The sequence below is a fragment of the Etheostoma cragini genome, chromosome 21 (assembly GCF_013103735.1).
Source record: "Etheostoma cragini isolate CJK2018 chromosome 21, CSU_Ecrag_1.0, whole genome shotgun sequence".
NCBI lineage: Eukaryota > Metazoa > Chordata > Actinopteri > Perciformes > Percidae > Etheostoma > Etheostoma cragini.
This window is the reverse complement of record NC_048427.1, coordinates 17,506,008-17,520,975: the sequence shown is the minus strand read 5'-3', so window position 1 is coordinate 17,520,975 and position 14,968 is coordinate 17,506,008. Positions and strand designations below refer to the sequence as shown.

Genomic DNA, 14,968 nt, shown 5'->3' with positions numbered 1-14,968 from the left:
GGTCCCCTGCTGGAGCTGCTGCCCCCGCGACCCGATACCGGATAAGCGGTCGAAGATGGATGGATGGATGGATGTTTCGCCTTCATATCATAAACAAGAAAATTAATTTGACCCGTCCTCACTCCCGATTGGTCAGTGGCTGCACGTGGGACTGCTGGGATTGTCGCAAGTAATGAAAATGCAATAGGGAACCCGGCTGTCAATCAATATCTTCCAGCGATGCATACCAATGATTGGTCCGGGCCAATGAGCAACTGCGTACCCTGCTTACCAATAGTAGACGCGTCTGAATCCCTCAATTCTCATTGGCTACCTGCCAACGTGGCAGGTAGATTGACAGCGTTACCCGCCAATTGCAAAAATCACCCGCATTTGGCAGGTGGACCACTGTTAATTACAGGCCGTGTGTGTGTGTTTGTGTGTGTGTGTGTGTTTGTGTTATATCCGTGTATTATATATCTATACTATGTTGGGTTTAGGATTAGGGTTAGAATTAGGGTGAGGGTAAGGGTTAAGATTAGGTTCTAGGGAATGCATTATGTCAATGAATGTGTGTTTGTGTGTGTGTGTGTATGTGTGTGTGAGAGACAGACAGACACCTACCAGCACAGTGTAAATGTGTAAACACCTGTAGACAGGTGAGAAGTCCACCAAGTCTTGAGCTGTAAGAATCTGTCGGACACAGATGAGAAAACCCATTTCTTTAACATGTATCTATATTCATTCTGCAGTGCTGAACACAGCAGCTGTGGAAACAAGTTAAAAACTATGATAATGTTACGGCATGAAAAATAAATGTGAGGTGGGGGCTGCGTTTTGTGGGTCCTTGCTGCTATAAAAGATTGAAATGCAGCGCTGTAGAGATGCAGAGGGATGTGGCGTTAAGGGCACCTTAGAGTAAAAAAAAAAGGACACAGACGCTCCTCAGGTTTGGCGGTTACAGTACACCTGTCTTTTTGGCAGTGCTAATGGCGGCTCTAATTACTCCAAATGTACCAGTAAAATTTCCAAAACATCTTTTCTGAATCCGTCCAAGCATCTCCTGACAACACTTGGACACCACACAGCCCTTTCTACAGTCACTCTGCTGTATTCCTGATTTTCACAGCTTTTTCCTCATGGACTATGTCAAACAACGTCATTTGGATAATTGTGTGGGGTTTGGCATTGGAAGGCTCTTGCCGTCTCCTGTGCTGTGGCTGTATCCCTGCTAATTAGAACCTATGCTCTACTTTATAATAGAGCCCAACCGATATATCAGCGGGCCTATAATATTGGCCAATATTAGGCATTTCCCAAACTATCGTTATTGTCATTTATAATGGCAGATAAACAAATAAATTAAATTGAAATATTAAATATATAAAATATTTAATATAAATGAATATATACAAAATAAAATAAAAGTGTGTGTCATCAGAAGGCGCTCTACAATGTCTCTGTTGGCAACACTCAGATTATTTTTAATTTAATGCAGGATAGTTGTCAAGTACAGTATAGTAATGCAAGTTACTATGCAGTAGTATACAGTGAGTTGTATGTTCTTTAAGTGCTTGGGGTCCTTCTCTAAGTTATTTTGTAGTACAATGAGTTAGAATAGTAATATAATTCATTTATATAATAATAAAAATCTAGAGATGTTTGGGGCCCAATACCACAAAAAATACTCTTAACCCTTGTGTTGTCTTTCTGTCAAAATGGAAAATCAGCACTTTTGTTGACTCTTTTTAATTGATGTCTTTAACTTTTTCTTTTGATGCTTTTTTTCAATGTATGCTTTTTTTTACGTTTAACACTTCATAACACTAAATTATTAACTTTAGTTGTACAGTTATTTTTGGAATTTATAGGAAATTAGACCTAATGTTTGAGTTAGAAATGCAGAAATTAGTAATATGGACATTGGAATATGTCAAATTTTACTCAACACTATTTCAAAACCCCTTTTAATATGCTATAAAATTAAATAAGACACTGCAAAATTAATTGAAGTAGAGATATGCACTTCCTAAAGAGCGTTGTGTGGAATGAATCATGTTATTTTGGTATTTTGGCTGAGTACATGAGGGTTAAAAAAAAAGAAGCAAAAAAGTGTATTGAGCCCCAAATAGGTATATCTGTTGTCCATTTTTTTAAAGATTATTTTTTGGGTCATTTTGAACCAGCGGTCACTGTGTCCAGGAGTAAACCTCTACGTATGTGCGCCTGCTCTACAAACTGAGCCAAGTCGGCCACACAAGGTTTTTCTGATTTTTAACAGGAACTGCACTTGTTTTTATAACAGAAAAAACTCAACTCCAAGTGCATTTTCTATTGACATTTAGCTGCTATCACATAAGAAAGATGTAAACTAACCACCCTGTAGTCTGAGGCAACAAATAGTTTAGGAAAAGATGAATACAATTATTAAATTGTAGACATTTTTCCTTACCTCTTCATCTGCTTCCTCCTCATCTCCTGTGTCGTTGTTGATCATCAAGCCGTTTTGAGTGTGTGTTTGTCCGTTGAGAGAGTACAACGGCTTGGTGTAGTGGCCTATACTGGCCTGCTTGGCTACGGCACTGTTAAAGGTCCTGTGCTGCTGTGCCTGGACACACACACACACACAGACAAACACTAAGTTAACACTTTTTCCCATCTATTGTTAGAATAGTTTTTTAAACACTAGCTGTCATACCTGTCTCATGGCGGTCTCTCCAACCTTGTCCGAGTGTTTTCTGATGCTCTCCAGGAAGTCTTTGAGGTCTGACATGGAGATCTCCTTGATCTCCTCTCTTAGCCTGGGCAGGTTTTCAGCCATGATCTGACAGAACCTGTACTGACTCACCCTGCAGAAGACACAGCAGAACCAGTCCAGTAGTGTGTCCACTTCAGAAAGTAATACCTAACCCAGACATGGGCCGGTATGAGATTCTGACCATATGATAACCTTCAGCAAAAATACAGCTTCAAAATGGATTATTTTGAAATGTCGGGGGGAAAAACTAAATTTTATATGAAAAAGAAGCAATACAACAGCAGTCAAATCAATGGAATACAATAATGGGACCATCTAGCCATCAGTGTCTAAAACCCAGGCAACATATCTGGCAATTGGGCTACAGTTGTAATACTTCCACCATCATTTGAGATCTAACTTACTTCCATTATATTCACCAGTTTTTAAGAACGCTCTGAGAAAACAAAAATATATAATAAAACTTCCCATTAAATGGCATCATTTCTGACTTAATGAAATGTAATTTGTTTGTTGTTGGAGAGGAAGAAGGAATCAGTATTAAGCTGCACTTCTACTTTTTTGATCAATGATCAAATGACAATGTGTAAAATGTAAGCTGTCACTCACAGTGACAACCCCAGAGAATGTTATCCACTCTAAGGCTTTAGCTACAGGCGAGATGGAGAGCTTTTGCTTTGGAGTTGGTGTTCTTCAGATTTTGGAGCACTGTGAGACGTCAATCTACTGTCAGCTGTTCGTTTTTTAAATGAAAACGGTGGTGAGGAATGCAAACCAGAAATAAAAACAGAAAATCTCGAAACAAACACAAACACGCTCACTGAGTTATTCAGTTGTGTCCTTTACATTAGAAGTTTAATTTGAAAGAAATATAGGCACTTTATAATCCATTTCTGTTTAAAAAGAGGGCAAACACCTTGCATAAAAAATATATATATATAGAGCCGAAATCCCGTCTTTCTACTGCTGGTCCATGGGACCTATTTTTCCCAAAAATTTGAACGGTAATTAACAAGGAGAGGAAAATTATTTTGATCCCGTTTGAATTGAGCCAAGGATTACTAATATGATGTTTGTCAATTTAAAAGACTATTATTTTAACCAAAATAAAGTTTTTTATTATTATTATCATCATCATCATCAGGAGCAACTTGTAACATTGAATCAAAAATAAATCTTGATTTTGTACAGTTACAGTTTAATCTTGGTGCCCTCTTCTTCTTCACAGCAACTGATATATAGATATATATTTTCACATTATATTATTTAAATATATCATGTAATGGTTGTTTAAGACAGTGAGCATCAACAGTGAAGTGGATCCTGCTGTGGTTTGAGAGACTTCTAACATTATAACATGGGATAACTCTGAGCCAACGATTGGACTCGACTGTGAAGCCAAGCAGTCTAGGACCAACTACGAACTTTTCAGAGCCATCTTGGAAGCATAGTAAATATCATATTTACTCAAAGGAATTTCAGTGGAGTTGTACTTCCAGAACCTTGATGGTATAATCTTACCTGGGGATGAAGACCTTCTCCAGCTGCTCCATGGTTTTTAAAGCAGCATAGTATCTGCATAGACAAACAGTATAGCTTCAGTTAAGTTGCAATGGCAGCTTTGGGTTCTTAAATCTTAACAGGTTCACAATTTCAAAAAGCAGGTGCCTATAGAAAAACCTAAGCAGCTTTTGTTGGGGTTGGAGCTCTGGTATGAATGTAACCTTAGCTAATTTTAACAATCCAAATGGGGAAAAAAAGCAGTGGGCCCGGGACAAACTCCAGGTGTAATGCCAGTGTCTACGTCAAAGGGCAACGGTGGGAGGAAACCTGAGCATCTGTAGGAAACAATCCTGTGCAGCCCCCAGTGCATTAAAAGTAAACAAATAGGATAATACTAGTACTTTCAGTGAAGCCTAATCTTTATCTGCAACTGTGCAGACATACCAGGTTTTAAAAGAATGACTAGAAATGCAAATTATATTGATGATGACATAATGATATGATTCAGAATTTGAATGTCAATGTTATGAATGAAGCTTCAAGGTATTTTATACAACCCTAGCGCACACATCACAAGGGTTCAGCCTTGGGTCAGTGGGCTGAGCTCCCATCATTAGGCTGATAGGCAGGCTGTGAAGGGATCTAATTGGTCGGTCAGTGAGTGTAAAATGTTTTGCCTACACATGAACAGAAGACAGCCTCATAAACTGTACGGTGAAAAGATTTGTCAGAGTGCAGAGTACCAGGACGGAGGACACAAAGACTGCAAGTGGTAGGAATGTGACCCGGGCATTGGCACATACAGTACCGAAAATAATGTGCATTTGCGTCAAACAATCTCATTCCAATTTACTGTAAGTGTATAAGCTATGTCATTAGTGCTTCAAGTACGCTCCACACACACACAAATCCCACAAGGTAGCCGGCATGGTCTAATTGCCTTGGATTGGCTGTGGGCCGTGACAGAGCTGAAGGGAGGGGGCCTTGTTGTGAACAAGGGCACACTGAGGGTCAATTGTCCTGCTTGTGAATGGCCTCTTCCTTTTGGTACACAGTAATGAACAAGAAAGGGTCATTATTTTACTGTCCAAAGTGAACCTCCCTCCTCTCTTCATACCGACAGGCATGTAAATATGACCACACACAAAGTTCACGGGGTAAAAAAAAAAGTTCAACCCAAAAAGAAAGTTCACGGGGTAAAAATAATGTTCAACCCAAACATAAAGTTCAAGGGGCAAATATGAAGTTCAGTCAAAACCAAAAAGCAGTGGAAACCTTCATTATGAATCCTGTTAGCTTCTGAAGACTCTTTTGGTAGGGTGCTTGATTACTGAGCTTTTTCTGTCTAGCTAAAAAAAACACGTCTTTAGAATGGACGACAAAAAGATGTATTGTGTATAGTTTTGTCAATTGATTTAGTGACACATTGATTTAGGTGGAAGTAACTTCAAGAGATACTTTGCAGATATTCATCCAGCAGTTGGTAGTATGTGTTAATGAATTTTGTACAGGCATTTTAATAGCCTAGAAATCTAGACGCACCCTAGCGGCAGCAAATGTAATTTGCAGCTAAGGTCAGTTTAGCAACTCTCCGTAGGCTTGCGAGCTGGAAAAAAGCAAATTGTGGTCAGGCCAATCACATCTTGTATAGAGTCGGTAGGCAGTTCTGCGTGAATTCCCTGCTACTTGAAAACAAAGAAGATGGCTGCTGCTGCTGGCAAACAGCGGGCTATCAAACCGGCTTTGGCCACAACTCTAGGAGACTTGGAATTGTGCTTTTCTTAAAGAAAAGAACAAAGAACGGCACTGCTGAATGCACACATTCTTAAAAAAGGAAGATGTGTTCAGAGTTTTGCCAACCAGATACGGGAATCCTTGATCCCTACAATGCACCACACCTGACCCTACCCCCACAATCACAGGTAGGCCTATTGAGCTGACGGCAAAAATACGGAAGCTGGAAGCACAAAAACCTAAGAGTTTCACTCAAGACCCTGTCGGGTGAGGAAACATCAAAGAAAATAGAGTTTTTTTTATTGACGCTCCAAAATTACGAGGAGCCCATCGAGTGTTGGAGGAGTTGCTGGTATCCCATGAAGACAAGCCATGTGGTGTCTTGGATATGGATTTGTCCTTTGAACTGTTTGCCCTCAATTTTTCATAGACAAACAATCAAAAAATAATGGTTCTGGGACTGCATACTGCATCCCGAATATGTGAGTAAATTCACTGAAATGGCCACCATCTTGGTGGAGTGTGATGTGTAAGATGAGAAAGCAGAGAAAGAAGTCATGTATGTCATGGTAGTAAAAAACTGTGGCTTTCTGGACATCTTTTCCAAGCCAGAACAGAAGGCATCAGTAAATTGTTGGGGAGGGCCATGCCTTGTTTCCCAATCATTTTGGAGTGCCATTAAAAAAATGTATTGCTGGCAAAGTGAGGGTCTATTTTGACTAAAGACCCCAAAACTCCTCCGGTAGCCCCTTCAAAATAAAAAAAAGTCCCTTACATTTACGTCCTAGGCGGTCCCACTCTTCAGTGACTCGACTGTACGTGCTTGCAGGCGCACATTGAGCCTCCGCTAACAGTTTGTAACAGCAATGAAATACATTATTGATCGATTTATTGTAGCTGACTATACAAGATGACTTCTCTATTTGCGGCTGAAACAGGTTCTAGAAACAGCCTCTGGGGACTCGAACCGCTGAGTCACAGCAACACCATCAGCTGGTTTGATTCGAGCTGAGACGGGCTGGTTCAGACTACTGAAACTTTTCTCCGCGACGTTCTAAAATGATTTTGTCTCGGCACTAATCTTTGGTCTGAACTGGCCTTTAGTCCCCACTAGATTTTGGAAAACAGACAAAAAAGAGCTGCACTAGCCTCTATGGGTTGAAAGGTATCATGATTTTGAACCTTTGGCCATGCCCCCTACCAACAAGTGGTGAGACCATGCTTTTTCCAAAACCTGTGCAGCAGCAATGTACTCTAGTGCTATAGAACCACGCTACATCACAGCTGGTCTGTTGTACTTGCAACCGCACCAAGCGGAGATGTGGAGAATTACTTCACAAGCAATTTGAATGGGTTCCATTTACAAGTCGGATTTTTCTGTTGTAGGGTAAGCTCTAGCCAGGTTAGCCATTGTTAAGCATACCAGTTGATTACAACGCAATATGCTGTTGTTGTGTTTTTGCATACAAAGAGACACAAATAAGACACAAGTGCTAATAACTGTATGTTACAACTGTTGCAAGGGGCAGCCATGTTGGATTTTGAGCTGGAGGTACTCAAAGGTTGTCCGAGTTCCGAGCTTAGGAATCCCACTTCCAAGTACAAATGGAACGCACAAGTAGAATAGCACTATTGTACAGTACATCAAAGTTGCACAGGGTGAGGAAAAAGATGTTGTCACCATTAGGGCAAGCCAGATTATTAGACTTGGTGAAGTTACTCCTTCAGAATCTGGGAACCTTCACAATCTCAAAATTCTTGTGAATTGTTTCTGATATTGCAGTTATACGTCAGTCCTGTTGGGATGAAATGCCTTGTGGGATTGATACCTTTTGGACTCCAGCTGCTCCTTCAGTTTGCTGTACATTTCTAGCACTGCAAAAGAAAAGAAGACGGAAAACAGGATCAATTGCAGAGTTTGTTTGTTTAAGAATTTCCCTCACTTTATTAACCTTTATTTTACCAGGAATAATCCCACTGAGATTTTACAAGGGAGTCCTGGCCAAGACAGCAGCACAATAGTTCCATATTTAAAATACACAGTAAAAAAACAGACAACATAAAACAGAAAAAGACAGTTGGTAATTTATCATTTTAACATTGTCTCAACATAGTCACCAGTAGTGCCCAATAACAGCACATGTGCATGTAGCACTCAAATTGCTGATCTGAGTGGGTGGTTGATCTTTAAAGCAATATCTACATTGGCCATTATCAACAGCCATTCATCCAATGTTCCAAAGGCACATTCTGATATATTCACACATAACTAATCTGATATCATTTTAAAAAACTAACAGAGAACATTTATGCAATTATGTAAGCACATAGTGTAATCTGAAAACTGCTGCCCTGGTTAAAAAAAAACAGCCGGTCTCAGCTTGTATTCAGTCTATAATGGAGCGCAATGGACATTTCTAGGTGAGCCCAAAAGTTTGAACGGTAGTTTATGTTCAAAACATAATGGGCCAAAAAATGTCCTTAATCCAACTCAAGATAATAGGGTCAAACCACAAACTATTTCAGGTTACCGATGTAACCAGTGGCACCCTGAGGTGAACATTTCGCATTAACTAGATATAGAGCTGTGCAATAACTCAATTTTTAATCGTGATTAGGATTTTGGCTCCTAACCTCACAAGTAATTGAGAAAAACAAATAATATGTTTAGCAAGTAAACTTGTCTAATGTTGTCTAAATGAGAAAAATAGATATGGATTTTTCCCATAATCGAGCAGCTCTAACTAGAATGAAAGTGGCCATCATATTGGATACACAAGGGCTGTGGTACCTGGTATACAGAGCTGGAGCTTTTCTACAGTGGTGGCCATGTTCCTCTGCTGGATCCGACAGCGAATCACCTCCTCTGTCTGAGCCGTCACCTGAGGGAAGAGACACACAATGGAAGGAAACAATGAGACAGGGGCCACCACTGCTAACGACTGGGTGAAAGAACGGTCATGTCTAATCTAGAACCGTCTTTGCCGGGAACGAGCAGGCATGTGTCCTGGCGGCACAGTAAAAAGCACTTTTTGTCTTCTGCACATTCATGCATACACGCATACTCGGTCTTACCTCCCTCCCAGCCTCTTGTAGTCTTCGATTAGTGTCCGTCACTTGACCCTTTCAAAACAAACACAGACATCAGTTTAAGCGTACAGCCTCAGAATCGGTTTATTGTTTCTTTCACTCTACCCATGGTTCCCACACATTTGTTGTTTATTGCAAATACCCTGCGTCTTATTCCTCTGTTCTTTTCCATAGAGCTCCATTGTTGTCCAACACATCAACAAGCCACACTGTTGCACTGGTGCCATGTTTCTTCATGATAATGAACATACCTACTATTTATTTTTCAATCCGAGAAACAAACACCGCCCTGAGGCTGTAAATACTCACTAGAGCCATAAATGTGGATTAATCAGCTGCAAAAAATGATTCCCAACAAATGGAATATTTCCTGTTTGAGTAACGTTGGCTAAAAACTACAGTGACCAGCTGAAAATTACTGATCAATTACATATACTGTTTTTTTTTTGTTTGTTTTTAAAGACGTCTTCAGTAGGAATCATTGGGCTTGAGGCTGAGAGCCATAACCAGAGACACACTAACACATTGTTGGATTTGGTCTTCTCATTGTATATGTTGACAGTAAAGGGAAACATGTAAAACATTTTTTTAAGAATGTAGGGTTAAACAGGGCATGCGGTCACATGTCTATCTATCCTCCATTCTCTGTCTGCTCCCCCTCTTCATGCCCTCTCTTTTCCCTCTCCATCTCCCTCGCTGCAGTTGCTCAGCCTTGTAATCAGCTCATTGTCCATGAAGGGGCAAGGACAAAAGCAGGCAAATTCAGATTAACCAGGCAGCGAGGACCTGAACCCACCATCGGTGCACTGGGCCTTTCATGGGGTTTAATGGCTTGTGACAGGCTCTTTCTCACAGATTCAGTGACAAACTTCTCGATTCTGGATGGGGATTTTTGAACTCTCGGCTCTTGTCACACAGCTGAGAGCCATGACCCAATTGACCAGTCGTGCAATTGAAGTGCAGCTTCCAAACGAGGGGGGGCTAACTACATAATCACTGATTCTTTTTAATATTCAGCTAAAGTGCAGCACCACGGGGCAAGTGTTTGAGACCAAAGTGACATTTCTAAAAAGTGATGTGTAAATCGACATAATGTTCCACTGGTCAGCCACCAGGGAGTAGAACCTATGACTAGGGCGGCACAATGTATCAAGATTTTATCGAAATTGTAATATGGACTAGCACAAAAATTCTAATTGCCAAACATGTGTTATAGGAAGAATATGTGTCACACCATTCTAAATTAGTGTTTAAAATGCTGCAGAGACTACAAATCGTACCCTACAGAATAAAGAAATGAATTTGTTTGGTACAGATCCGCCCAATAATCACATTATAATAATTTTAATGTCCATTATCGGGAATCATATCACAATTGCAAAATCAGTCAAACTAAATGCAATTAGATATTTTCCTCGTACCGTGGACCACTACCTATGACCTATGGGGGGGATGTGGCTCAGTGGTAGAGCAGTCGCCTGCCAATCAGAAGGTTGGAAGTTGTTCCCAATGCTCTGTCATCGGAGTGTAAATGTGTGTGAGTGTTTATCTGATGAGCAGGTGGCACCTTGTACGGCAGCCTCAGCCACAGTGTGTTCATTTTTTTGAAATGGTGTATGTACTATGTAACAGCGCTTTGAGTAGTTGTTAAGACTAGAAAAGCGCTATATAAAAACCTCCATTTACATTACAGTTCATTCATTATGTGACGGTGTCTGTTGCGGTAAGCTAACTTTTCCCTTACAGAGAAAAGCCCTATTTAGAAGTGCTAAGTCAAAGACAACTTAATATAAATCTTGAAAAGGTCTTATCATTGTCATCTGATAAGCTTCTTCCGTTGAGTTTCAATGAGAGATGAAACGTCTTCAAAGATTGACAGCAGACGCGTTTGACTTAGCACTCCTGAATCCTCACAAACACCTGCTTACTGACCTGTTCAGAGTCAGTAGTGTTTCCACAGGTCTCCGTTTTAGCGTCTCGAAAGCGCCGTAATAGTGTGGCCGCGACGCGTAAACGTAGCAAAAGACATTTGTTTTTAAACCAAAACGTAGTGTAGATGGGGTCATGGGGCAGTAGTCTCACATTCAGAAAGAAAAAACACATTTTAAAGTACAGGGATGTCATTCCAGCTGGGTGTAGCCTACCATTACTCTCTTAGATAAAACCATTACAAGAAAACACAGTGTGTGGGAAGAATAGAATTAATATAAAAATGAAAGCACGTTACTTACAATACATCAATCTGGCATTGCATTGGTGTTATCAACGGGTGACTTTAAATCAAAACCTTCACTTAAGTACTTTTTTTGCTTATATACATTACTTTCAAGCAGTTATATGATTTTGTCAAATAATAAGCAAATATATAAACACGTCATATTTGAAATCAAATCAAGATGTTGTTTTTGACTGAAAGGATTGGCAATATGATGATATATAGGCCTAATATAAGACTAATACATTTGCCAATTGCGTAATTTTTGCCATAAAATTCTGTATTTTGGTAGCTAATACCTGTGGTTGATATGTTGTTGTGTTGTCCTTCGTGTCATGGGGACTTGTTTGGTTTATTTACATTTTATATTAGTCTGGCGTTGCCAAAGCCACGGTAGCAGAAAAATACGATTGAATACAGGACGGGTCTCTGGGACCCGAAGGACAAGACAAGGATTAAGCCATCATGGGTAATGTCTTAAATCAATGGGCAGGACTTCTTTATGGTATTGTTGGATTTTCATATAATTCTTCCATCAATTACATAAAGAAATCTAGATTTGTCAGATAGTTAACATGATGGATAATAACACATATTTTATTGTGTCATAATATACCATATATCAAAAAGGTTTTATAAAATGATATATTCTGTAGAGGATATGTTTTTACCCCCCATTTTTCATGAGCCGAGTAGAAGATCTAAGACTTTTTTAATACCACACCTGTGACGTGGATGGACTACATCGGCGAAAAAGAAGTGCTCACTAACGGATTTGTGAACAATATTTAAGAGAATAAGCCTTTTGTGTACGTAGAAAAAGTCTTCTTTGAGTCTTTGAGAGTCGTTGAGAATCTCTGAGTTCAGCTCATGAAAAAGGGGAGCAAAAACAGCCAATGTGAAGACCAAACTCTCCTGCTTTTGCCTCTTCTGGCCTGTAGTCATTTTTACAGTAATGTCTCTTACCATAAGTTTCTCAGCATCAGCACGGACTTTGAGGAGCTCTGTGATTGCATCCACGAAGCCTTGGTGGTGGAAATTGCACATCTTCTCAATCTCACGATCATGGTTCCTTATCCTGGCATCCAGCTTTTCCATGAAGCGCTTGTGGGCGTTGGGCTGGTCATCGTAAATAGACCTAAGAGAGACAAGGTGGTGAGAAAAAAAGGAAGAAGAAGGGGTAAGACAGGATAGGAAAGATGGCAAAAATCGTGACAGAACTGTAAGAATGACAATTAATTTTATCATATTGTCACTTTGCAAATGTCCATCATCAGCCTAATGAAGGTTCCTGAAGTCAGCTGCAGTTAACAGCAAGGGAAAGTTGACACAACATTGTTGCGAGTGTTGGTCTTTGTATGTTATAGAGAGGCAAAGTCCCTCTTCTTCCGGTATATCACCATGGGACCAAATCTGGAAAAATATGAACGTATTGAATGGGGAAAGACACTTTTTTATTTCTACCCCGTTTGAATTGAGCCATTAAATACACATATGTTTGTCAGTTTAAAAGATAATTTTGCAAGTCAAGAACGTCTCAGTTTACTGTTAAACTGTTGCGGTACAACACAATTATGTAATTAGAAAGACTACACACTTCAAAAGTGATAAAACTTCACTGGATAAAACGCATCGGGTAAAAGAACGGTCTGTGTCTTGCAATCCATGGCTCAATTTAAACAGGGTCAAACAATAATTTGCATCTCCCTGTTCACTCCCGTGCATTTTTTTTTTTTCTCCAAATAAAGGTCCCATGACGTCTAACAGAAGGGGAGGGACTTAGCATCCTTATAGTGTCTGTACATGTGTATTACTTACAATATGGCCGATTGTGTGGGTATAAAAAAAACACCTATCCAACTTCTTCAGTCCCAGATCTGATATCTTCATCATATCACGATACTGAAAATTATACCAGTATTAGTGTGAACGTTGACGATATGATATGGCACACCTATAATCAGAAACTACAAATTGCAAACTTAATTACAAAAACCTAACTGTTTTTCACAAGTGCCACTACAATAGCTCCACTGAGCCAACATGGATACATAATCAAGCTAAAGAGCCTTTATAGCAGCAGCACCTCTCTAAGCCATCTTCTTTTTGGTGTTAGCCTATTTCTTTATAGCTTGTATAAAGCCTGCTGTACATCTTATTCTAGAGATCATTGTCATATAAACCGATTGTGTTAATGTGACACATAATGTATTGTAAGCCAAACCTAATCCAAAAAACAACTCTATCTAAACTTGAAAATATATATTATAGCACATACAGTGGCTTGACAGAGTTTACACACCCATCCTAAAGTTGATTAAAAAGAAGAATAAAAAAACCATCTTTTGGAATTTGATCTTAATGCCTTACTTAAAACAAATTATGAAAATCCAACCTTTTAAGGACACCAATTTTCTTTGTGAATTAATAATGTATTGTAAATAAATAAATGTCCTTCCTTAAAATACAGGGCGCATAAGTATACACACCCTTATGTTAAATTCCCATAGATGCAGGCAGATTTTTATTTTTTAAGGCCAGTTATTTCATGGATCAGGATACTATGCATCCTGGTAAAGTTCCCTTGGCCTTTAGAATTAAAATACCCCCTCCTCACATCATCACATACCCTTCACCATACCTAGAGATTGGCATGGTTTTATGTCAGTTAGCCTTATAGCTGGTTTGATTTGCATTGAGAGATGATCTTATGGAAAGTTCCCCATGCCAATCTCTATGTATGGTTAAGGGTATGTGATGATTGGGGCCTACTATATATATGTTAAAAAATACAATAATTTAAATTCTGGATTCCCAGATAAGTATAAGTTAGGGTTATTGGGAGTGCTCATATGTTACTCACTGTTAGGCTGCAAGCAGTACTGTATATTCCTCTGTCCAAATAGATGTACAGCTTGTACTTTCTGTGCATCCAAATTCAGCTTTGTATTTCTTAGCACTACATAGATGTTTCTGTCTTTTAGACATTTACTAAGGCCAGCTGCAGCAATAGAGACAGAAAATAGACTTTGATAACGTAAAATCATAGGAAGATCACAGTTCTTATAAAGTATCATAGTATTACTTGTTTTAGAGCAGCAGATCAGACATGAGAAGTGTGACTTTCTCTTTAAATCTTGAAACAAGCGTACAACACTGAGCATCTTATTTTGTTCTGACCATCATTCATATTGGTTATAGTCAAATTTAGGGACATTCCTGAATCTTACTGAACGTGGGTCTTAGATTGCCTTCGGTTTAAACTCAGAGTATGTCCACACTAAACAGTATGTTTGTAAATGCATCATTTTCCTCTCAGTTTCAGCCCTCGGTCCAGACTGACACAGCATTTCCACCCAAAAAATGTAAATTAAGTAAAATGTAAATTACTTTTTTCCCTTGAAAACCTGGCTTCATTACAGCACAGCAGCTTTATGGCGTTTTTCCACTGCTGGTAACAGCTTGCCTCGGCCCGCCTCGGCTCGCCTCGGCCCATTATACTTCCGTTTTCCATTGCAGATTGAGTAAAGCCTCAGCGTGGCTGGTCACTATAGCAACGCGTGATGACGTAATTTTCAGCGCGTGTCACAACAGCACGTCGGCTACCTGCAGCAGCCAGAAGAAATGTTTTGTTTCAAAAGAAGCTGAAGGAAGCAACGAAAATCACCGCTAAAAAAAACAGGAGTTTG

General features: G+C 39.5%; 1 protein-coding gene across 9 annotated transcripts in view; it reads right to left on the bottom strand.

Moving 5' to 3' along the window:
- Positions 1–14,968, bottom strand: part of exoc6 (exocyst complex component 6) — a 66,153-nt gene that overhangs the window by 32,398 nt on the left and 18,787 nt on the right. For all 9 annotated transcript variants that reach the window (XM_034860113.1, XM_034860114.1, XM_034860115.1 and 6 more), the window contains exons 2-9: positions 12,246–12,417; positions 9,050–9,097; positions 8,766–8,856; positions 7,804–7,849; positions 4,259–4,312; positions 2,678–2,828; positions 2,432–2,587; positions 604–672 (exon numbers count right to left, since the gene is read on the bottom strand). In XM_034860113.1, the coding sequence (XP_034716004.1) occupies positions 604–672; positions 2,432–2,587; positions 2,678–2,828; positions 4,259–4,312; positions 7,804–7,849; positions 8,766–8,856; positions 9,050–9,097; positions 12,246–12,417 (787 nt within the window). The remainder of the gene's footprint in view (positions 1–603; positions 673–2,431; positions 2,588–2,677; positions 2,829–4,258; positions 4,313–7,803; positions 7,850–8,765; positions 8,857–9,049; positions 9,098–12,245; positions 12,418–14,968) is intronic.